The 25,581-nt window shown below is 37.0% G+C and overlaps 2 protein-coding genes across 4 annotated transcripts in view; one reads left to right on the forward strand and one right to left on the reverse strand.

Moving 5' to 3' along the window:
- Nucleotides 1-25,581, forward strand: part of FAM185A (family with sequence similarity 185 member A) — a 92,289-nt gene that overhangs the window by 60,439 nt on the left and 6,269 nt on the right. For 2 of the 3 annotated variants that reach the window (XM_004008227.6, XM_042249183.2), the window contains one exon: nt 10,852-16,671. The exons of the other annotated variant lie outside the window; for it this stretch is intronic. In XM_004008227.6, the coding sequence (XP_004008276.3) occupies nt 10,852-10,964 (113 nt within the window). In that variant the 3' untranslated portion in view covers nt 10,965-16,671. Of the gene's footprint in view, nt 1-10,851; nt 16,672-25,581 lie in introns of those variants that run through there. 3 annotated transcript variants of the gene reach the window in all.
- Nucleotides 22,020-25,581, reverse strand: part of FBXL13 (F-box and leucine rich repeat protein 13) — a 224,236-nt gene continuing 220,674 nt past the window's right edge. Inside the window, exon 21 of the mRNA XM_027968573.3 lies at nt 22,020-22,397. Coding sequence (XP_027824374.2) covers nt 22,214-22,397 — 184 coding nt within the window. The 3' untranslated portion in view covers nt 22,020-22,213. The remainder of the gene's footprint in view (nt 22,398-25,581) is intronic.

A 25,581-nucleotide genomic window follows, 5' to 3' on the forward strand; every position in this document is an offset into this window, starting at 1 on the left:
TCTCTCTCCCTCTCCTCAGATCTCCCTGTTTCCTGAGAGACAACATTATTGAAATAGGGTAGTGAAATAACCCTACAATGGCCTATAATAAGTGTTCAAGTGAAAGGAAGAGTTCTAAGGAACTCTTAGAATGAAAGGAAGAGTCCTAAGCGTTCAAGTGACAGGAAAAGTTGCATATCTCTCACTTTAAATCAAAAGCTAGAAATGATTAAGCTTAATGAGGAGCACTTGTTGAAGCCAAAATAGGATGTAAACTTGGCCTCTTGCACCAAACAGGTAAACAAGTTATGAATGCAAAGGAAAAGTTCTTGAAGGAAACTAAAAGTGGTACTTCAGTGAACACATGAATGATTAGAAAGTGAAACAGCCTTATTGTTGATACGGTGAAAGTTTTAGTGGTTTGGATAGAAGATCAAGCCAGCCACAACATTCCCTTAAGCCAAAACCTAATTCAGAGCAAATCCTAATTCTCTCCAATTCTACAAAGGCTGAGAAGGATGAGGAAGCTACAAAAGGAAACTTTGAAGTTAACAGAGTATGGTTTAAGGAAAGAAGCCATCTCCATATCTTAAAAGTGCAAGGTGAAATAGCAAATGCTAATGTACAAACTGTAGCAAGTTATCCAGAAGATCTAACAAAGGTATTTAATGAATGTGACTGCACTAAGCAATAGATTTTCAATGTAGAAGAAACAGCCTTATATTGGAAGAAAATTCCATCTAGGACTTTTGTAGCTAGAGAAGTCAACGTCTGGCTTCAAAGCTTCAGAAGACTTTATGAGGGTCCAGTGCAGCTGGTGACTTAAAGTTGAAGTATTGTTCATTTTCCATACCAGAAATCCTACACAGCTTCAGAATTTTGCTCAACCTACTCTGCAGGAAAGACTAGAGATCTCTTCAAGAAAATTAGAGATACCAAGGAAACATTTCATGCAAAGATGGGCACAATACAGAGCAGAAACGATATGGACTTAACAGAAGATATTAAGAGGTGGCAAGAATACAAAGAACTATACAAAAAAGATCTTAATGACCCAGATAACCACGATGGTATGATCACTCACCTAGAGCCAGACATCCTGGAATGCGAAGTCAAGTGGGCCTAAAGAAAATAGAAAAAGCAACAGAATTCCAGAAAAACATCTACTTCTGCTTCATTGAATATGGTAAAACCTTTGACTATGTGGATCACAACAAACTGGAAAATTCTTCAAGAGATAGGAATACCAGACCACCTTACCTGCCTCCTGAGAAATCTGTATGCAGGTCAAGAAGCAATAGTTAGAACTAGACTTTGAATAACGGACTGGTTCCAGATTGGGAAAGGAGTACATCAAGGCTGTATTTTGTCACCCTGCTTATTTAACTTCTATGCAGAGTACATCATGTGAAATGCCAGGCTGCATGAAGCACAAGCTGGAATCAAGACTGCCAGAGAAATATCAATAGCTTCAGATATGCAGATGACACCGCCCTTGTTGCAGAAAGCAAAGAAAAACTAAAGAGCCTCTTGATGAAAGTGAAAGAGGAGAGTGAAAAAGTTGGCTTAAAACTCAACATTCAGAAAACTAAGATCACAGAATCCTGTCCTACCTCTTCATGGCAGATAGATGGGGAAATAATGGAAACAGTGACAGACTTTATTTTGGGGGGCTCCAAAATCAATGCAGATGGTAACTACAGCCATGAAATTAAAAAACACTGCTCCTTGGAAGAAAACTATGACCAACATAGACAGCATAATAAAAAGCAGAGACATTACTTGACCGACAAAGGTCCATTTAGTCAAAGCTGTGGTTTTTCCAGTTGTCATGTACAGATAGATGTAAGAGTTGGACCATAAAGAAAGCTAAGCACTGAAGAATTGATGCTTTTGAACTGTGGTGTTGGAGAAGACTCTTGAGAGTCCCTTGGACTACAGGGAGATCCAGCCAGTCCATCCTAAAGGAAATCTGTCCAAAATATTCATTGGAAGGACTGATGCTGAAGCTGAAGCTCCAATACTTTGGCCACCTCGCGTGAGGAACTGACTCATTGGAAAAGATGCTGGGAAAGATTGAAGGCAGTAGGAGAAGGGGACGGTAAAGGATGAGATGGTTGGATGGAATCATCAACTCGATGGACATGAGTTTGTACAAGCTCTGGGAGTTGGTGATGGATAGGGAAACCTGGCGTGCTTCAGTCCATGGTGTCACAGAGTCAGACAGGACTGAGCGACTGAACCTAACTGATTCTGCCTGTACTCTAGAAATGGAACAGCAAATCCTGGGTTTGTTTTGCACATCTGTTTACAACATGGTTTACTGAATATTTTAAGCTGTTTTAAGCTGTCTGTTTTTTTCCCTACTGCTCAGGGAAAAAAAAGAAATTCAAAATATTGCTTCTCAGACAATGCACCTGGCCACCTAAGAGCTGTGATGGAGACATACAATGGTGTTAATATTATTTTCCTGCCTGCTGATACAACATCCAAGTTGATGTGGAGTAAATTCAACTTTCAAGTCTTACTGTTTAAGAAATAAATTTCATAAGGCTCTAGCTGCCAAAGATAGTGATTCCTCTGATGCATCTGAGGAAAACAAACTGAAAACCTGCTGGAATGGATTCATCAGTCTAGATGTCATTAAGAATATTTGATTTCATGGGAAGAGGTCAAATTATCAACAGTGAAAAGAATTTGGAAAAGGTTGAATCCAACCCTCATGGATGACTCTCAGGGGTTCAGGACTTCAGTAGAGGAAGTAACTACAGATACAGTGGAAATGCAAGAAAGCTTGAATTATAAGCAGAGCACAAAAAGATATGACTAAATTACTGCAGTTTCATGATGAAACTTTAATGGTTGAGGAATTGCTTCTGTGAATGGGCAAAGAGAGTGATATTTTTGAGGTGGAATCTAGTCCTGGTGAAGATGCTAGTAGACTGTTGAAATTATAACAAAGGATTTAGAATATCGCACAAATTTAATTGATAAAGCAGGAGCAAGCTTTGAGAGGATTAGCTCCAATTTTGAAAGTTCTACTGTGGGTAAAATGGTGTCAAACAGTATTGCATGCTATGGAGAAATTGTGAAAGGAGGTGTCAGTCAGTAGAGCAAACTTCATTGTTATTTTATTTTAGGAAATTGCCATATCCATTAAATCCTTCAGCAACCACCTCCCTAATCAGTTAGCAGCCATCATCATCAAGGCAAGACCCTCTAAAGGGTCAAATAATGAGCAATTTTTAGCAATATTTTTTACTTTACAATTTACAGATTTTTTATTATACTTAAAAATGTATCAAAATTTAAATTATGATTGTAAATGGATGCTGTGAGGAAGATGTATGCTTACCTCATTCATTATTATGATGCTCCTTAGCCCATTTAATTATTTTGTGTGTTATTATGTCTTATACTCTAGCCTCTGTTTCCTAAACCAGGAAGGATCAAATTGCAGAACAAAGTTTATTTCCTGCTCACAGCCCAAGAATCAGATTTCTTTTGGCGAGTGGCATATGATACACGGAGACTGGGCCCCAAATGGATCTGTAGATTGTCTCTGATATTAGATTAAATCCATGAGAGTGGGAATACAGAGAGATTTCAGATAAAGACTTCAGCAGTCTTTTGTAGAGAGAGCTGTATGAACAAGTTATTGAGTTTAGAGAACCTTTATGTTTCATTTTTATTTCAAAACTGGTGTTCAAAAGTCCACAGATCTCTTTTATGAACTGGATGTAATAATTTAAGAGGTCTTGAAAATCAAAACAGATTGTTTTTTCTGTAGAGATTTCCAATCTGAAACCCAGTTTTGGAAGTAATGAGCAGCTTTATATGTGAGTTGTTATTATAGGCAGCTGAGCTCAGCTCTTCTGGGCCTTCGTTACAGAGTCTGTGAGGCATAGAAACAGAAATACCCTCTCTGCTAAGAGGTCTGGATTGTATCTGTAGCGTGATTTCTATAAGAAACCATGCCAGTAAACTTTAGTTCCTAGGGCTCAGGCTTCCCACAGGGTTAGCATGTGTCAGCCTGTAATTTTATTTCATTTCCTGCTCCATGGTTTCCCTTGTTGTTGCCATCACTGATAAATAAATGTATGTTGTATAATTCTTAAAGTGATTTATAAATACGTGCTATTCTAAGGTCAAAAGAAAGCCTGGAACTCTTAGGCTAAAACACTTACCTACTAAAGAGTTATGCACAGTGTATTCTTTGGGATATGTTCTCTGATCCTTTTGAGATCCTTGATTCTAAAGTTTTGTGTTCTATCCATATATGATAGGGCTTCCCTGGTATCTCAAATGATAAAGAATCCACCTGCAATGTGGGAGACCTGAGTTCGATCCCTGGGTTGGGAAGATTCCCTTGACATGACAAGGGCATGGCAACCCACTCCAGTATACTTGCCTGGAGAATCCCCATGGATAGAGGAGTCTGGTGGGCTGCAGTCCATGGGGTCACTAAGAGTCAGACACGACTGAGCTACTAAGCACAGCACAGCATGTATATGGTAAATTGGATAGGTGGTAAATAGCTTAGGTCAGATATTTCTAGAAATAAATTGACTTCTCTACTAAGTTTTAAACTGGATTCACCAACTTAAATTTGAAACCTCCCCATTGTATATCAAGCCATTCTCTAAGACCAGAAGTGCATGTGGTACAAAGCTCTTCTGTCTTAAAAGCGCCCCAATTTAAATGATTAGAGAGTATTAAAAATAAAATATGTTGTCAGCCAAACAATTGTTTGACATTGTCTGCATGGTAGGGAGAGTGGTATTAAATATTACTGGGTTCACTTTTAGTCAAACTGTAAATGTAAAGCATGATAAAAGTAAGTTCATTTGGGATCAAAATAAACTACCAAGTCAGAAGAGAGTTCTCAGCTTGTTTGTATGCCAGAAACTTATATATTTAATGGTATTGTGATTTCTATTGGAAAACTAGTTCATTGGTTGGAAAAGAGGTTGAAATGAGACTAAGCCCAGAGGATGCCACTTTTAAGAGCTAGAGACAATATTTTCTTTCCAAACAAGAAAAAAAGTCTAGTCTTTTGATATGACTCATAGGAATAACTTTTTTTTAGAACACACAAGTTTTGGTTTTCTTCCAGTTTATAGCATTTGGAGAAATGTTGATTTGTCAGTCATGTAGATGTGCTTCAGGATGACAAGGAAGAAATTTGGTAGCATGGAAGAATGCTATAGGTTTATGGCTGGCTGCTTAAAAATACGTTGACAGAGAGTTAATGTAGAAACTGCCTTCAGATTATTTGTGCTATTAAGGTATTTTTGTTTCTCCATTTTGTTAAAGTTTAACTTTCTGGGAGTGTATTAGATAGATATCAGCTTTGTTTGTTAAGGTTTACCAAAAAAGGAAGGTCAGGTTTTGTTTCTATTCATCCGCAAACTTTACCTGTTAAGGACAGATTGTGAATGTTAGATTTTTCAGGCTACATATGGTTTCTGTTGTGTATTCTTTTTTTTATATATACCCCTTTAAAAATGTGGAAGTCATACTTAGCTCTTGGCCTATAAAAACAGGCCTCAGGCCAGATTTGGCCTGTGGGCCATAATTTGCTGACTCTCTAGACTAGAGATCAAAGTGCAGACCCCAGTCTTAGAGCATGTAAATTCTGTGATGCCTGGGTTTGTTTCTTTTTATTTTGTTTTCATGTTTATTTTGGTCATTCAAGAAAGACCGAACTGTAGCCAAATCTTAGCCTGAGGAAACTCTTCCCAGTAATGAAGAAAAAAAGATTTGTGCACATAGAAGTATAATAATGTAAAATTTAAGAAACAGTACAGCCATAGAAAATTTAAGATAGCAAGTGAAAATACAAAAACATGTTCAATATCGCTAGTCAATCATGAGATATGAATTAAAACCAGAATGAGATGCTACTACATACCTATTAGCATGGCCAAAATAAGAAATACTGATAATATCAAATACTGGCAAGGATGTGGAGAGATTGGGTCTCTCCTGCATTGCTGTTGGGTGTGTAAAATAATATAGCCACTCCTGAATTCAGTCTGTCATTTTGTTAAAAAAAAAAACCACAAAACTAAGTGTGAAACTACCATATGATCCATATGACATTCCTGGGCATTTACTTTGGAGAAATGAAGCTTAGTGTTTCACATAAAAACCTGTACATAGGTATTCATAGCTTTATTTCCAATAGCCCAAAACTGGAAATGACTAAAGTATACTTCTACCAGTAAATTGTCACACACACTGTGTGATATGTCCATACATTGGAGTACTGTTCAATAATGAAAAAGAACGATCTATTAATACAACTTTGCTAGAACCTAAAGGCATTATGCTGAGTGAAAATAGCCAGACTAAAATTGAATTTCTAGAAATGAAAGCTGCTTTATCTGAGATGAGAAATACAGTTGGTGGAATTAGACACAGAATAATATTTCTTGGGCAAAACTTGATTAATTGTATACTTGCTCAAAGCCTAGTCTACTGTTGACTTTGTCATTATCCATGATAATTGAGAGAAAATACAATGATGTGCAGCATTAAACTAGCTCAAAAATACTTTCTTGTAGAAATCTGTTAAGATGTCCTGGGTTGCACTTTTGTCAAAGGAAGACTGTATGTAAACAGTTTAAGAATGTTGACAACATTAAAATATTTGGCATATGCTTGTGTTTGGTATTAGAGCTTTTGTTTGTGAAATACGTAAAATAATAAGATTTCAAAGTAATTATTTTCATGCTTTTTCTTAAGTGTATAATTTATTTTCTTAGCCAGCTGGTAAGCTTTTTGAGGATATTAGCATGTCTATACATTGTTTAAACCTCCCTAAGATATTTAGCATGGTGCTTCCCACTTTGGGTGGTCATTAGTGTTTATAATATAAAAGAGGGAATCCTCCAACTGTGATGCAATGAAATTTAATCGGTTCCCAATAAGACAGCACCAGAATTATCCCTCTGAACCCAATGTAAATAAACTCAGTTACAGGGCTTGGAGTGGGGAGTGCTGGGGTAGGTGGCAGGAAGAAGCTCACCTTAGTCAAGATGCTTAAGCCTATTTTTAAACAAGAGACAGAAATTTTGCCAGTTACCTTACAGCCCTATCCTTGTCCATGGCTAATGCTGATTAGATCAGGTTCATTTTGGGTTAAATAATATGTTCAGTTCAGTTCAGTCACTCAGTCGTGACTGACTCTTTGCGACCGCATAAATTGCAGCACACCAAGCCTCCTGATCCATCACCATCTCCCGGAGTTCACCCAAATTCATGTCCATCAAATCGGTGATGCCATCCAGCCATCTCATCCTCTCTCATCCCCTTCTCCTCCTGCCCCCAGTCCCTCCCAGCATCAGAGTCTTTTCCAATGAGTCAACTCTTCACATGAGGTGGCCAAAGTACTGGAGTTTCAGCTTTAGCATCAGTCCTTCCAAAGATCACCCATGACTGATCTCCTTTAGAATGGACTGGTTGGATCTCCTTGCAGTCCAAGGGACTCTCAAGAGTCTTCTCCAACACTACAGTTCAAAAGCATCAATTCTTTGGCGCTCAGCCTTCTTCACAGTCCAACTCTCACATCCATACATGACCACTAGAAAAACCATAGCCTTGACTAGACAGACCTTTGTTGGCAAAGTAATGTCTCTGCTTTTGAATATGCTATTTAGGTTGGTCATAACTTTCCTTCCAAGGAGCAAGCTTCTTTTAATTTCATGGCTGCAATCACCAAGTGTAACACCTCTCAATTAGGTATTTAGAAATCAATCAATCATATAAATGTCCAACTTGAATATTTATATACTTGGGTACATTTGAACATGGCAGATTTTGAGAGCAAATGCATAAGTTTAAAAACATCCTGAGAATAAACTTTTTTCCCCAATTAATGGAAGCCAAGCCACATGGGGATAGAATAGTCATTTCCCATTTCTTGGTCAGAAAATATTGCCTGATTTTCATTGGCAAAGGGAATTAAAAAAGGAACAAGGTTTCTGCAACCCCAAGTTCCAATCCTTGTTACAAGATTTTTGTAGGAAGGAATTTATAAACTTTACAAATTAGAATTAGAGTCTCCATAGATTCAACCCAAAGTTCAGAGCTTTTAGTAAATTACTTATTGGCAAGAGAAAGCTCTTTTCCAGCAAGCTAAATGGAACTTTATAAACTGCCTTGCTTGTGAGTATTTTTCATAAGCTAAAATCACTTGTGTGTTCAGTTTATTAATAGTAATAGCACTGCATGGTCTCTATTGCTGCAGAAGGAAATAGGTAGATTTGGCTTCTCTTTCCATAAGCAAGCAACTCATGATTGGGGAGGTAAAAGTTCTTGCTTTTTAAAAGATTGTACCTCCCCAAAGGGAGAAGGGGATGACAGACAATGAGACGGTTTGATGGCATCACTGACTCAATGGCCATGAGTTTGAGCAATCTCTGGGAGATGGTAAAGAACAGGGAAAATGGGCTTGCTGCAGTCCATGGGGTCACAAAGAGTCGGACATGACTGAGCGACTGAACAACAAAAGATCTTAGGTATTTGGGAAACCCTTATTAATTTTGACACTTTACTATTGTTGCTAAAATGTGTAAAAAAATAATAGTTCTAATTATTCGTGGTTGTTTTAACAATTGGTATTCAGAATTACCAAAGAATTGATGCTTTTGTACTGTGGTGTTGGAGAAGACTCTTGAATGTCCCTTGGACTGCAAGGAGATCAAATCAGTCAACCCTAAAGGAAATCAGTCCTGAATATTCATTGGAAGGACTGATGTTGAAGCTGAAGCTTTAATACTTTGGCCACCTGATGTGAAGAACTGACTCACTGGAAAATACCGTGATGCTGGGCAAGATTGAAGGCAGGAGGAGAAGGGGATGACAGAGGTTGAGATGATTGGATGGCATCACTGACTCAAGGACATGAGTTTGAGCAACCTCCGGGAGATGGTGATGGATAGGGAAGCCTGGCGTGCTGCAGTCCACAGGGTTACAAAGAGTCGGACATGACTGAGCAACTAAACTGAACTGATTCAGAATTATCAGTTCTTTCCTCTATGTTTGTTTTAATTACTAGAAAAAGAAATTCTATACTATAGAAAAACTGTTGGTTATAGATACCTTGAAATAATGATCTATTAAATGCAGTACAGGCACACAAAGATGAAGAGATTAAAATTGACAAAATTGTGAATCCTTTAATAATGAAGATTAGAGGAAAAAGAAGCCTCTAACACAAAGATTCACCAGTTGAATGAGAAAGATTTTAAGCAGTTTCATGAGAAGTTGGGATATGATGATACTGGAAATACAGCAAAAGAAATGGAAGGAAAAATCTCCAGAGGAAGTCACTGAATACTCAACTATCTTTTGTGAAAGATGCAGTAAAGAAATAGACAAGATTATGGCTCAAATCAAAGGGGAGAGGCAAGAATTCAGAGAGTTTGTATCAAAGATACAAAGTCTTGACACAAAGACTGAATGGTACAAAGTACCTTTTCAGCAGGTGGGAACATCATATATACTAAGGAAGGAGAAAACTATAGTAGAGAAGAGAGTTTGTTTCCTTGATTTGTGTGCTTGGATTCAACAAAGAAAATGTATATGATGAATTCAGACGGTGTATTCACAATATTCCTCAGTTCAGATTTGACTGGTTTCTTAAGTCCAGAATTGCAGTGGAACTCCAGAGGTATAACACCTTAACTACCTTGATTGAAAGAAAAAAGAGAACTAGAAGACTAGAGATGGAGAAGGCAATGGCACCCTACTCCAGTACTCTTGCCTGGAAAATCCCATGGATGGAGGCTGCAGTCCATGGGGTTGCTAAAGAGTTAGACATGACTGAGCGACTTTACTTTCACTTTTCACTTTCATCCATTGGACGAGATGTCAACCCACTCCAGTGTTCTTGCCTGGAGAATCCCAGGGACGGGGGAGCCTGATGGGCTGCCATCTATGGGGTCGCACAGAGTCGGACACGACTGAAATGACTTAGCAGCAGCAGCAGACTAGAGATGGAAAAAAAAGAAAACAGGTGAGCACAATGATTGCCATAGCCCATTAGCTTGAGAGTTTCCAGGCTGTTGGGCAGGGAGAGGGGTAACACAGGTAGAGGGCTGTTAGAGTTAACAAGAGAAAGTTCCAGAGTGAGCCGGGTTATACAGGGTGCCCATGACTATTTAGCAAAGTATGGATCAGCATGTGTGTAAGGAAACCACCTGAGACATGCTACCATGTGAACAAACCTTAAAATAATTATGCTGAAAGAACCTAGATATTTTTTAAAAGACTATATATGGTACATATTGTATGAGTCTTTATTAAAATCTTAGCAAATGAAATGAATTCATAGTGACACAAAGTAGATTAGTAATTGTTGAGAGATTGGAAGAGGTGCAGATACGACAGGCATGGCAGAGCAGGAGGGAAATATTACAAAGGGACACAAGAAAACTTTTGGGAGTGATGGATATGTTCATTTTTTTTTTAATCGAAGGATAATTGCTTTACAGAATTTTGTTGTTTTCCGTCAAACCTCTTGAGGATGGCTTTTCAGACTTTTCATATGTAAAAGCTTATTACATTACATACTTTAAATACATGCATTATTTAGTCAGTTATGCTTAAATAAAGCTCTTTTTAAAACTTGCATACAAAAATGAATAAATAAAAAACACATTTTCCATGTTGTTTTGAGGAAAAGAAAGGAGAGAATAAGCCCAGGTAACTAACCTCTTTGCAACTCTTCCAATTCAGGCTATCTTTACTAAGATTTTTGCTGTTTGAAATGCTTTTAAGTTTTAGAGATGTATTGTTAGGATATATGTAGTCAGTATTGCTCTTGTCAGTCAGGATATAACTTTATGCAATTTTGTGTTTCAGGATTCCTGAATCAAACAAGTGAACATGAAAAATGGATTAAGGCTGATGCCCCAAAAGGAACTATACGTTTTAGAAGCCAAAGCTGGTTTCAGTCTCTGAAGCTGCAGGACTGAATGACTTGAATTATATTTCTAATTTTTAACAATGACTAGTAGATCTATGACTACAAAAAAGCAAATACCAGTGTTCATACAAATGTTGAAAACAACAAACTGGAATGTCTTGGAGAAATCTTTTCAAAATTTGTACTTTGCTGTTAGTTTTCTTTCGTAACAAATTACCACAAACTTAATGACTTTGAAAAATACCTGTTTGTCCTGGGATCTCCTGGATGCTGCCACTACCTAGCACTAGCCCCAAGGCCTCTACAGTCAACCACCTCTTTACCTGGTTCCATCAACCAATGGCCAGCAGCCTCTGCACAAGGAAGCACCTGGCAACCAAACTGATCAGGGGCCAACCAAGCCTACCAGACCACCTACACAGTGAGTCTGCCAAAACAGAAAGACCCATGCCCTCATAGGGGGAACTCCTAAGGCACATAGCTTTTGATGAGAGGAGAGTGCACTGCTGGAACACAGAAGATCATTTCTTCATGACTGGAAAACTTAACCAACATGTCAGATGCATAAAAAACAAAAACAGCTAGTTAGACAAAATGAGGCAACAGAGGACCATGTTCCAAACAAAGGATTGAGATAAAAACTGCAGAAGAAGAACTAAGTGAAGTGGGAGATATGAAATCTAACCAAGAAAGAATTTTAGGATATCATCATAAAAATGGCCAAAGAACTTAGGAAAAGAATGGCTGCAAAGACTGATAAGTTAGAAGTTTTTAACAAAGAAAAAAAGAACAACCAAACAGATAAGAATATAATAACTGAAATGAAAAATACAGTAAAATCAATCAGTAGTACACTAATACAGAGGAATGGATCTGAAGCTGGAAAACAGAGTAGTGGAAATCAGTTATGCTGAAGAGAAAACAATGAATAGAAATGACGTTTCAAGAGACTTCTGAGACAACGTCAAGCTCATTTTTATTTGCATTTTAGGATCCCCACAGAACAGAGAGAAAGAGGTTAAGAACATAATTGAAGACATAATAGCTGAAAACTTTCCTATCTTGGAAAAAACAAACAAAACCCAAAATCAGTCAAAGGGAAGAAATCATAAAAATCAGAGCAGAAATAAATGAAGTAGACTCTTAAAAAATACAATAGAAAAGATCAGTGAAGCTAAGAGCTTGTTCTTTGAAAAGATAATCTGAATTGATAAACCACTAGCCAGATTGATTGAGAAAAGAAAGATCCAAATCAATAAAGTCAGAAATGAAAAAGGAGAAGTTACAACTGATGCTACTGGAATACAAAGGACCATAAGAGACTACTGCAAACAACTATATGTCAAAAAAGGGGACAAAATTGAAGAAATAGGCAGATCCTAAAAATGTATGCTAAAAGGAATTAATAGTAGACTCCCAAGACTGACTCAGAAGTAGAAAATATGAACAAATCAATTATAAGTAATGAAATTGAATTAGTGACAAAAAATTCCCAACAAACAAAAAGTCCATGACCAGATGGCTTCACAGGTGAAGCCTAGCAAACATTTAGAGACTAGTTAGCATTTATGCTTCTTAAACTATTCCAAAAAATTGCAGAGGAAAGAACACTGCTGAACTCATCCCACATGACCAGAATCACCATAAGATCAAAACTAACAGAGATAATTATACACATATACAAATTATAGGCCATTATAACTGATGAATGTTGATGTGAAAATCCTCAACAAAATATTGTCAAATCAAATCCAACAATACAGCAAAAGGATCATATATGGTGATCAAGTTGGATTTATCTCAGGGATGCAAGAATTTCTCAGTATACACAAATCAATCAATGTGATACACCATATTAACAAACTGAGTAATAAAAACCACATGATCATCTCCATAGGAGGAGGAAAAGGTTTTGACAAAGTTCAGCATTCATTTGTGTTTTTAAAACGGTCTAGAAAATGGGCCTAGAGAGTACATACCTCAGCATAATAAAGACCATATATGACAAATCAGTGCAAACATCATACTTAGTGGTTAAAAGCTGAAAGCATTTACTCTAAGATCAGGAACAAGACAAGGATGCCCACTCTTGCCAGTTTTACTCAGCATAGTTTTGGAATTTCTTGCCACAGCAGTCAGACCAAAAAAAAAAAAAAAAAGGAATAAATGGAATCCAGATTGGAAAGGAAGAAGTAAAACAGTCACTCTTTGCAGATGATATACTGTACACAGAAAATCCTAAAGATGATACTGACAAAACTACTAGAGCTTATCACTAAATTTGTGAAGTTGCAGGATACAAAATTAATACAGAGAAATCTGTTATTTGCACACTAACAATGAACTATCAGAGAAATTAAGAAAACAATCCCATTTACCATCTCATCAAATATAATAAAATACTTAAGAATAAACTTACCTAAAGAGGTAAATGTTTGTATTTGGAAAACTATAAGACACTGGATAAAAGAAATGGAAGGTAATTCAAACAGGTGGAAAGGTATGCCATGTTCATTGATGGGAAAATTTAATTTTATAAAATGACCATACTAACCAGAGCAGGCTACAGATTCAGTGCAATCTCTATCAAAATACCAAGGGCATTTTTTCACATGATTAAGTATTTCTAAAATTTGTATAGTAACACAGAAGACCCTAAATAACTAAATGATCTTCAAAGAAGAAGGAAGCTGGAAGAATCACATGCTCTGACTTCAGACTGTACTAAAAAGCTAGAGTAATCAAAACAGCATGGAATTGGCACAAAAACAAGGGTGCAGATCAGTGGAACAGAACAGAGAGCCAAGAAATAAACCCACGCACTTATGGTCAATTAATCTATGACAAAGTAGGCAAGAATATATAATAGGAAAAAAAAACAAACAAACAGTCTTTTCAATAAGTGGTCCTGGGAAAACTGGTCAGGTACATGTAAAAGAATAAAATTAGAATATTCTCTTAACACCATATGCAAACACAAATTAAGGATGAGTTAGAGAATTAAATGTAATACCAGAAACAAAAGGTCAAAAAGAAAGCATAGGTGGAACACTCTTTGACATAAATTGTAGCAATATTTTGGATGAGCTCTCCTAAAGCAAAGAAAGTGGAAACAAAAATAAATGGGACCTGATTAAATTTAAAAGCTTTTGCACAGTATAGGAAATCATCAACAAGATAAAAAGACAGCCTACTGAATGGGAGAAAATATTTGCAAATTATACAGCCATTAGAGGCTTATATCCAAAATATATGAACAGCTCTTACAACTCAATGTAAAAAAAAAAAAAAAGATTAAAAAATGGGTAGAAGTTCCAAATAGACATTTTTTTTCCCAAACAAGTCATACCAATGGCCATCATCACTTGAAAAGATGCTCAACATCATAATAATCAGAGAAATTCAAATTAAAAGCATAATGAGATGTCACATTTGTCAAAATAGCTCTCATCATAAAATACCACAAATAAAAAATATTGGTAAGGATGTGGAGGAAGGGGAACCTTCTTATACTTAATGGGAATGTAAATTGGTGCAGCCACTATGGAGAACAGTATGGAGGTTTTGCAAAAAAAAAAACACCTACAACTAACATAAGACCCAGCAATTCTACTCCTGGTTATTTATCTGAAAAAAACCCAGTAATTTGAAAAGATACTTGTACCCCAATATTAATAGCATTTATAATTGCTAAGATATGGAAGCAACCTAAGTGTTGTTGTGTCCTATGTAAGTGTCCACTAACAGGTGAATGAATAAAAAGATGTGGTATATATAAATACAATAAGGGACTTACCTATTGATCTAGTGGCTGAGACTCCACACTCCAGGGAGCCAGATCCCATATGCTACAACTAAGAGTTTGCATGCTGCAATGAAGATTGAAGATCCCAGATGCCACAACTAAGAGCCAGTTCAGTTCAGTTCAGTGGCTCAGTCATGTCCGACTCTGTGACCCCATGAATTGCAGCACGCCAGGCCTCCCTGTCCATCACCATCTCCTGGAGTTCACTCAGACTCAACGTCCATCGAGTCCGTAATGCCATCCAGCCATCTCATCCTCCGTTGTCCCCTTCTCTTCCTGCCCCCAATCCCTCCCAGCATCAGAGTCTTTTCCAATGAGTCAACTCTTCGCATGAGGTGGCCAAAGTACTGGAGCTTCAGCTTTAGCATCATTCATTCCAAAGAAATCCCAGGGTTGATCTCCTTTAGAATGGACTGGTTGGATCTCCTTGCAGTCCAAGGGACTCTCAAGATTGTCTTCTCCAACACTACAGTTCAAAAGCATCAATTCTTTGGCGCTCAGCCTTCTTCACAGTCCAACTCTCATATCACAGTCAGATAAATAAACAAATATTTAAATACAATGGAATACTACTCAGCCATGAAAAAGAATGAAAATTTCCGCAACATGGATGGACCTGGAGGGTACTATGCTAAGTGAAAGTAGTCAGAGAAATATGCATACTATATAATATCACTTATATGTGGGATCTGAAAAATATAGTTACTGAATGTAACTATACTGAATGTAATTTTTAAAAAAGAAACATACTCACAGATACAGAGAACATGCGAGTGGTTACCAGTACAGAGAGGAAAGTGGGGAGGAACAGGATATGGGTAGGGTATTAAGAGGTACAAACTGCTATATATAAAATAAGCTGCAAGGATATATAGTATAACATGGGATATAGCCAATATTTTATAATAACTAAAATGGAATATAACCTTTAAAAATTGTCAGTCACTATGTTGAATACTTTAAACTTACATAATATTGTATAGCAACCATACCTCATTAAAATTTTTTTAATATGAATTATTAAGCTAAAAAAAAACCCTGTTCATCAGCTCACTGTTCTGTAGATCAGGAGCTCAGTGTGGTTAGAGTCTCTGCTCATGGTATTGCAAGGCTGGACTTAAGGTGTTGGCCAGACTGAATTCTCATCTGAATGATTTGAGAAATAGTCTACTTCCAAGCTCATTCATATTATTGGCAAACTCCAGTTCGTCATGACTGTGTGACTGAGATCTATGTTTCCATTCTGTCAGTTGGCAATCACTCTAAGCTGCTAGAGACCACCTGCATCCCTTCTCATGTGGCCCTCTTCATTTTCAAGCCAGCAATAATGCAATTAGTCCATCTCATATTTTGAATATCTGAGTTTTTTTTTCTGCAACCAGCTTGAGATAACTGCTTTTAAAGAGCTCAGAGGATTAGGTAAGGCCTACTCAGGATAATCTTTGTTTTGTCATCTAATGTAATCATAAAATGATATTTCATCATATTCACAGTTTCCACTTAAGAAATTATACAAAAATAGTAGGTAATAAAGGGCAGTTATTTTAAAATTCTTTGTACCAGGGCTCTTGTATAAAATGTTTTCTACTTGGCACTTATGATGACAACAATATAAATTTAAGCTGTGGCTACATCACAAATACATACACACATAAAGTACATCACAAATGTGATGTAGTTGCTACTAATTCTTTTTTTTTTAACGTAATTTAAGGCATAATGCATTCTGGTGGGGGGGTAGCATTCAGCTACTTTATTAGCCTGTTATATGAAGATAGACTTTCACTTTTATGGTGATGTACTATCTAAGTTATTTTATGAATTTTCTTTCTGTCAAACATTGTTTACCCCTGGAAGATTTAAATTATACAATACTGAATAGATGTTATCTATTGGATTGTATTTCTTTGCTCTTAAATTCTGATTTTCTAATAAACCTTTACAAATATGACCTGTAATAGTCTTTTTGTTAATATTTAATTTGTTTGGAGTTCTGTTTTTAACTTTTTATTTCTGAAGCAAAAAGTCAGCTTTGTCAGGTGTCTCACAATCTCTTTTTAGTTCGTAGTTCATAAAATTATAATTTGTATAGGTTTGGACAACACTCATGTTAGTATGTTTGATGTGGTTGTGGTGTGTGTGTATTAAATTATTAAGTAGAGGGCACTGGGAGGCAATAAGGCAATTTTTATCATCTTTTCTACCTGTAATTATATAAACATTTTCATGACTAAAAATAAAGTTTATGAACTTGGTCAACAATAGCCAGAAAGCTGAGCATAAACAGCAGTCAACTGTATTTACAAATTATTAAAGGAATGGTACATATTTGGATGACAGATTCAAGTCCAAACTGAAAGGTAAAGTCACATATTTTACTGTCTTGAACACGGACCTATATATTTCAAATGCTTAAGATCTGAAGACCTAAGTATCAATAATATTATGGATACCTTGAGTAATTTGCACCCAGAACTTAACAATTTCACCACTTGTTCACTCCACTTCTTAGTCCCCTTTATAGCCAACCTTTTCTAACACCTACCCTTTTTCTTTCATTTCTGCTACTATAAAATTTGTCTCCCCATAAAGAACAAATGTATCTCTTGTTTTTGTTTGAGACAGGACCTTAATCAAAGAATTTTGGAGCAAGCTTTGACAGTTAAATACCTTGCCTGGTTTCTAAAGAAACATAGTAGGTGTGTTTCTCCTTACTGTTGTTTTACCCAGGCAGGCATTATTCCTTTAGAAAGCAGTTGCATCTTGCATAACTTTCCAGTTATGCGCTCGAAATACTTAGGGGTCAGAAGCCAATTTCTATGCAGCTGCCAGAATCTCCAAATTTAATTAAAAATCACCCTCTGGAACAGTCATCTTATGTCTCGGGTTAGGTGTTAAAATTTCCTACTCAGTTGATTCCGCAGCAATCCACTTCCAGGAACCATTTCACAGCTAAGTGATACTACTTATTTCAAAAACTTTCAAAACCAGCCTAAAAAAGGGGAGGATTACTGAAAGCATTTAGCTAATTTTAGTTCAGTTCAGTTCAGGTCAGTTTGCTCAGTCATGTCCAACTCTTTGCGACCCCATGGACTGCAGCACACCAGGCTTCCCTGTCCATCACCAACTCCTGGAGCCTACTCAAACTCATGTTCATCACATCAGTAATGCCATCCAACCATCTCACCCTCAGTTGTCCCCTTCTCCTCCCACCTTAAATCTTTCCCAGCATCAGGGTCTTTTCCAATGAGGCAGTTCTTCACATCATCTGGCCCAAGTATTGGAGTTTCAGGTTCAACTTCAGTCCTTCCAATGAATATTCAGGACTGATTTCCTTTACGATTGACTTGTTGGATCTCCTTGCTATCTAAGGGACTCTCAAGAGTATTCTCCAACACCACAGTTCAAAAGCATCAATTCTTTGGTGCTCAGCTTTCTTTATAGTCCAATCCCAAATCCATACATGACTATTGGAAAAACCATAGCTTTGACTAGATGGCCTTTGTTGGTAAAATAATGTCTCTGCTTTTTAATATGCTGTCTAGGTTGGTCATAGCTTTTCTTCCAAGGAGCAGGCATCTTTTAATTTCATGGCTATAGTCACCATCTGCAGTGATTTTGGAGCCCAAAAAGTAAAGTCTCACTGTTTCCACTGCTGCCATATCTATTTGCCATGAAGTGATGATGCGACCAGATACCATGATCTTAGCTTTCTGAATGTTGAGTTTTAAGCCAACTTTTTCACTCTCCTCTTTCACTTTCATCAAGAGGCTCTTTAGTTCTTCTTCACTTTCTGCCATAAGGATGGTGTCATCTGCATATCTGAGGTTATTGATATTTCTCCCGGCACTCTTGATTCCAGCTTGTGCTTCATCCAGCCCAGCATTTCACATGATGTACTCTGCATAGAAGTTCAATAAGCAGGGTGACGGTATACAGCCTTGATGTACTCCTTTCCTGACTTGGAACCAGTCTGTTGTTCCATGTCCAGTTCTAACTGTTGCTTCTTGACCTACATACAGATTTCTCAGGAGGGAGGTCAGGTGGTCTGGTATTCCCATCTCTTTAAGCATTTTCCAGTTTGTTGTGATCTACACAATCAAAGGCTTTGGTGTAGTCAATAAAGCAAAAGTAGATGTTCTTCTGGAACTCTCTTGCTTTCTCGATGATCCAACGGATGTTGGCAATCTGATCTCTGTTTCCTCTGCCTTTGCTAAATCCAGCTTGAACATCTGGAATTTCACAGTTCATATACTGTTGAAGTCTGGCTTGGGGAATTTTGATCATTACTTTGCTAGCTTGTGAGATGAGTGCAGTTGTGCAGTAGTTTGAACATACTTTGACATTGCCTTTCTTTGGGATTGGAATGAAAACTGACGTTTCCAGTCCTGTGGCCACTGCTGAGTTTTCCAAATTTGGTAGCATACTGAGTGCAGTTTCGGGGCATCATCTTTTAGGATTTAAAATAGCTCAACTGGAATTCCATCACCTCCACTAGCTTTGTTTGTAGTGATGCTTCCTAAGGCCCACTTGACTTCAGTTTCCAGGATGTCTGGCCCTAGGTGAGTGATCACACCATAGTGGTTATTTGGGTCATGAAGATCTTTTTTGTATAGTTCTTCTTTGTATTCTTGCCACCTCTTAATATTTTCTGCTTCAGTTAGGTCCATGCCATTTCTGTCCTTTATTGAGCCCATCTTTGCATGAAATGTTCCCTTAGTATCTCTAATTTTCTTGAAGAGATCTCTAGTCTTTCCCATTCTGTTGTTTTCCTCTATTTCTTTGCATTGATCCCAAAGGAAGGCTTTCTTATCTCTCCTTGCTAGTCTTTTGGAACTCTGCATTCAAATGGATATATCTTTCCTTTTCTTCTTTGTCTTTAGCTTCTCTTCTTTTCTCAGCTATTTGTAAGGCCTCCTCAGACAACTGTTTTGCCTTTCTTTTTCTTGGGGATGGTCTTGATCACTTCCTCCTGTACAGTGTCACGAAACTTCCATCCATAGTTCTTCAGGCATCTATCAGATCTAATCCCTTGAATCTATTTGTCACTTCCACTGTATAATCATAAGGGATTTGATTTAGGTCATACCTGAATGGTCTAGTGGTTTTCTACTTTCTTCAATTTAAGTCTGAATTTGGCAATAAGGAGTTCATGATCTGAGCCACAGTCAGCTTCCAGTCTTGTTTTTGCTGACTGTATAGAGCTTCTCCATCTTTGGCTGCAAAGAATATAATCAATCTGATTTCGGTATTGACCATTCGGGTGATGTCCATGTATAGAGTCGTCTCTTGTGTTGTTGGAAGAGGGTGTTTGCTATGACCAGTGCATTCTCTTGGCAAAACTCTATTAGCCTTTGCCCTCCTTCATTCCGTACTCCAAGGCCAAATTTGCCTGTTACTCCAGGTATCTCTTGACTTCCTACTTTTGCATTCCAGTCTGCTATAATGAAGAGGACATCTTTTTGGGGTGTTAGTTCTATAAGGTCTTGTAGGTCTTCATAGAACCATTCAACTTCAGCTTCTTCAGCATTACTGGTAAGGGCATAGACTTGGATTACTGTGATATTGAATGGTTTGCCTTGGAAACAAACAGATAATTCTGTCGTTTTTGAGAGTGCATCTAAGTACTGCATTTTGGAGTCTTTTGTTGACTATGATGGCTACTCCACTTCTTCTTGCCCATAGTAGTAGATATAATGGTCACCTGAGTTAAATTCACCCATTCCAGTCCATTTTAATTCACCGATTCCTAAAATGTCAATGTTTACACTTGCCATCTCCTGTTTGACCACTTCCAATTTGCCTTGATTCATGGACCTAACATTCCAGGTTCCTGAGCAATATTGCTCTTCAATTTCTTTCATATGATCTAGCACTCCCACTCAAAAACTATAATTTGAAAAGATACTTGTACCCCAGTGTTCATTGTAGCACTATTTACAATAGTCAGGACACATGAAAGCAACTTAAGTGTGCATTGACAGATGAATGGATAAAGAAAATGTGAAATGTATATAGATATGTATATATACATATATATATATACACACACACCAGAATATTACTCAAAAAAAGAATGAAATCACTTGGAGCAACAAGGATGGACCTAGAAATTATTACACTAAGTGAAGTAAGCCAAAGACAAATATCATATTATACCACTTATATATGGAATCTAAGAAAAAGATACAAACAAACCTATTTACAAAATAAAAATAACCGCACAGACAGAAAGCAAATTTATGGTTACCAAAGGGAGAGGGTGTTGGGAGGAAGGATAAATTAGAAGTTTGGGATTAACATGTACTCACTGCTATATATAAAATAGATAATAAGGATCTTCTGAACAGCACAGGGAACTATACTCAAGGGTTTGTAATAACTTAGAAAATGATGACCCTGTATGCAAGACAGCAAAAAAGACACAGATGTGTATAGCAGACTTTTGGACTCAGAGGGAGAGGGAGAGGGCGGGATGATTTGGGAGAATGGCATTGAAACGTATACCATCATGTAAGAATCGAATCACCAGTCTATGTCCGATGCAGGATACAGCATGCTTGGGGCTGGTGCACGGGGATGACCCAGAGGGACGTTGTGGGGAGGGAGGTGGGAGGGGGTTCATGTTTGGGATCGCATGTACACCTGTGGTGGATTCATGTCAATGTATGTCAAAACCAATACAGTATTGTAAAGTAAAATAAAGTAAAAATAAAAATTAAAAATTAAAAAATAAAATTTTAAATAAAAATTTAAGATTATTAAAAAAAAGAAAATAATCCAAAAAGAATATATATGTATGTGCATGCATGTATATAACCGAATCACTGTACTATACACCTGAACTAGCACAGCATTGTAAATCAGCTATACTTCAATAAAAAAAGATCTTTCTGAGACATTGTAGGGACAGTGCAAATTTGACTAAAAGGGACTGTTTCTTTTTAATTTGCCTCTGACTGTTAAGTCAAATGTTGAAATGAGTCCTAGGTTAATTGGCATTTAGATCTCTCTTGTTAAGTGTCTAGAAATTATTAGAAAGCTTTGTTTGTTTTTAAAATGTATATCTATATCATTTATAATAAAGCCTTACAGATCCTTAATGTCGTTGCTCTCACTCAAAACCCTTACTATTTTATATAGCCTTCTGCTTTCTTTTCTAAGGAGACGCTTGTAAATTTCTTGTCAAAAACATCACATCTGTCAGGATTGTTTTGTATACAACTGTAACCTAGATTTGATAATCTCATCAAAACAATTTGATTAAGGTAAATTTACGTAGAAAAGTTACATAGTAGCAATACTTGATTTGGCTTTTTTTAATCGTGGTTGTTAGAAGAACTCATAGATGTATTTACAAACACATAGCTGGAATAAAAATCTGGAAATGATTTCCAGCTTGTTTACATTGATCAGGTCCAGCTAGTAAAAAATACTTGCATTAAATGAAGTTGCCAGATTCTAGATTTTTGGTTCTTGCTTGAGGTTGAAGGTCATACTGCTTCCTCTTCATTACTGTATGTTGACTCTTTCATGGTCAATTCTGAATCTTTAAGTGATGTATTTTGTTGCTCTGTAAGAGACTTGCCTTCAGAATCATAGCCAAACCAAAGTGGAGGGTTAGAAGCGCTATATTCCTGGTGCTGAACTAAAGATGACATTCTTAAAGCTGCCTCCCTGTAATAACAGTGATGAGCATTAGCTAGTTGAAAAAGTAATTGCTAGTGCAGAATTTTCAAATTAGACCACATTTGGAGTTAAAGAACTCACTGTCACAACTCAAATTCACATCTCTTTGCCTTCCTGAGGGGGAGGGTGTGGGTAAATTGTGCTAATAATCAGGATCCCAAAGCTTCAGTAGCTCAGTAGTTCTCTGGTTCAATCAGTTCAAAGATTAACAGACACTGAAATGGGTAAGGAAATAGCATGGCCAAGGCGTGGAAACACTGAGGGCATTCTGTAGCTAGCACTCCTAAGTGAGCTCTCTGCTTGTTATTTGAGTTTCTTTGATGGAAGTATCCTAAGTAGGCAACCCGTGAAAGTTAGCTGTGCACCAGAGCAGGAGCTCCTAACCTAGAGTCCACAGATCCCTGTTGGATATGCAGATGAACTTCAGGAAGGACTCAGGGATTCCTTGAAAATTCATGCAGTTTTGTATCTACTATGCTTTTTTTTTTTTTTTTTTTTTTTTGAGGAGAGGGTTTGTGACTTTCATTAACGTCTCAAAGGTGTCCATGACCAAAATGATTAAAAATATGTGTTTCTTAGAAGGAAGCAAAGAAATCATCAGAAAGTTATTTGGAACCCCAGTTCCAACATGGGGTGGTGGTGTTCCCCACACCACTTAACAGTTCTAAGATACCAGCTGGCCATCCTATAATTCAGCCCAATTCTAACACTATATATCCAGGTATAGCATTAGATTCTGCAAGTTAAGGGCTCAGACCCACGGAAAACCTTCCAGATGTGTTTGTTACCTGGGCTTCTGATCTACCACCTAGAGCTGCTGACAGAAAACAGAGACATTTACTTACTGAATCACTGGTTCATTAAAGGATATTACTCAAGAACAACCAGGTATCAGAGCTGCATGGGGCAAGATATGGGGAAAGGATACCAATCTTCATTGCTTTCTACAGGCATACCACTCGCCCCAAATCTATGCATTCAGCAACCTGGAAGATCTTCAACCCTTTAGGGTTTTTATGGAGGCTTCATTATGTAGGCATGATTGATTAAATCATTGGCCATTGGTGACTGAGTCAACCTCCAGGCCCTCACTTCTCCCCAGAAATCAGAGGGTGATTTTTGAAATCATCCTGAAAATGTTTCACTCCTCTATTCAGGGTTGATTCCCTTGGCAACCAGCCCTCATCCTTAGGTGCTTTCCAGAAGTCACCTCCTTAACATAAACTCAGTTGTAGTAGAAAGGAACTTGTTATGAATAACAAGACACCCATATTTCACCTTGTGGCTCTGAATCAGTTTCAGAAACTGAAGATGAGAGACCAAATACTATGATAAAAGATTCTTCCATTGCTCTTATCACTCAGGAAATTCCAAAGATTTTGGGAGCTGTGAGCCAAAAACCATGGAGGAAGACCAAATATATATATAAAAGATAAATTTTGATCCTCTGAATGACCAAATATATATATCCTATAAAGCACAATATTTCAACATCAGAAAAAATAGTATATCTAACTTGAAAATAATGTCATTTCCAGGAGAGAAGGATTTTCCTGGGAAGCTGGTTTGAATGGTGAGATCGGCACTAGAAAGGAAATAAGTAACTGGCAGCTTCTGTAGGAACAGAGATAAGTAACAATGTTTGCCCATGTGGGGGATTCTTTGCTTGTTATTACTGCATATTACACTCAGTTATTAATTGCATAAGTTTGGAAACTGAGTCATTGATACGGAGGCTGATGTCATATACTTAAGTTTGTGTTCAATGGCCATATGAGTTCTGGTATGGCTATGAAATTTACAAAAAAGCTAAGATACATCAGCTGTTTAAAATACCATTTCACTTCAGTCAGATCTTAGGTAGTTTAAAATAATTGTAAGCAAACTCAGCAGAGAGACAGCCAAAGCATCGCCAGTTCTGTTTTTACCACATTGCTTTTTGGCTACTATACTTGCACTCATAAAACTTACAAAAGTTTAAAGAACAATTTTAAGGAAAAGCAGTTGTTATACTAATTTCTAGTTCTGAGCCATGAATCCCTGTGCATTAAAACTTAGCAAACAGATGTCTTCTCTTTAGAGAAATATTTATTCTCACATTTGAAAATAAGTTTATAGTCTAATAACAATATAAAGTTTTGCATTCTGCTAATTTTTCAATCTTTTTTAAGAAGTGTAATTCTATGTTTTAAATTTCTTATATAATCTTTGTATGTCTTCTAAGTAGAATAGTATCATGCAAAAATAACAGATATCTTTAGCTTTCTCTGTTTTCTTCTGAAGATTTTTTCTCCCTTTTCAATTCTATGTGGTTGATAAGATTGCCATGTTTTTTAAAGTGTTTCCTGTGAGTTTTTTTTTTTTTTTTTTTTACCTCAGAAACCTGCCACAATATAATACCAAATGCTGGAGAACTCAGAAGCATGGTTAAAAGGTTAAAGCACTATCCTGGGCAACAGAGATTAGTTGTTACTTACCCTTCAGCCTGTCTCTGTCTGTCTAAACTTTGCCTGTCTTTTAAGACTCCAACCCAACTGTTTCCTCCTCTAAACTTTCATAGGAAGTTGACCATAGAATTAGCTTCTTTCCAGTACATAGTTTCATGGTATTAACTGTTTATAATTTTAGACTTTGTTATTTTTCTTTCCTTTAAGAAGGTATTTAAGGGCATATTACATTTCTTTGTATCTCCTGAAATACAGCAGTAATAGCTAAATCAAGAGACTTTAGTAGTTTACTCAAGAGCCCTTTAGCTGTCTTATCTTCTGCTGGTTTTCGGTCTAATTTGATTTGGTTTAAGTTGCTCTTCCCAACATCCTAACAGCAGAGCACTGGACACACATACTATATTTCACAGTTATTGATAATAATTTAATGTCACTGATGATAACAACACTACTGAGTTTAGGCAACAAGGTCTTGACCTTCAGGAAAAGGACATGTTTGGAAGTTAAAGATTTGTAAATAGTTGAGCAAATTGTGTATAACCTTTGGCCTCAGAAGAGTAAGAGTTTTTGAGAATTCTAGTTAACTGGTAAGTGGATAAGTACTCTTAATGCTAAGTTTGTTCAGTCGCTAAGTCATGTCTTACTCTTTGCAACTCTGTGGACTAGAGCCTGCCAGGCTCCTCTGTCTGTGGAATTTTCCAGGAAAGAATACTGGAGTGGCTTGC

Source organism: Ovis aries, chromosome 4 (genome assembly GCF_016772045.2).
Source record: "Ovis aries strain OAR_USU_Benz2616 breed Rambouillet chromosome 4, ARS-UI_Ramb_v3.0, whole genome shotgun sequence".
NCBI classification, from domain to species: domain Eukaryota; kingdom Metazoa; phylum Chordata; class Mammalia; order Artiodactyla; family Bovidae; genus Ovis; species Ovis aries.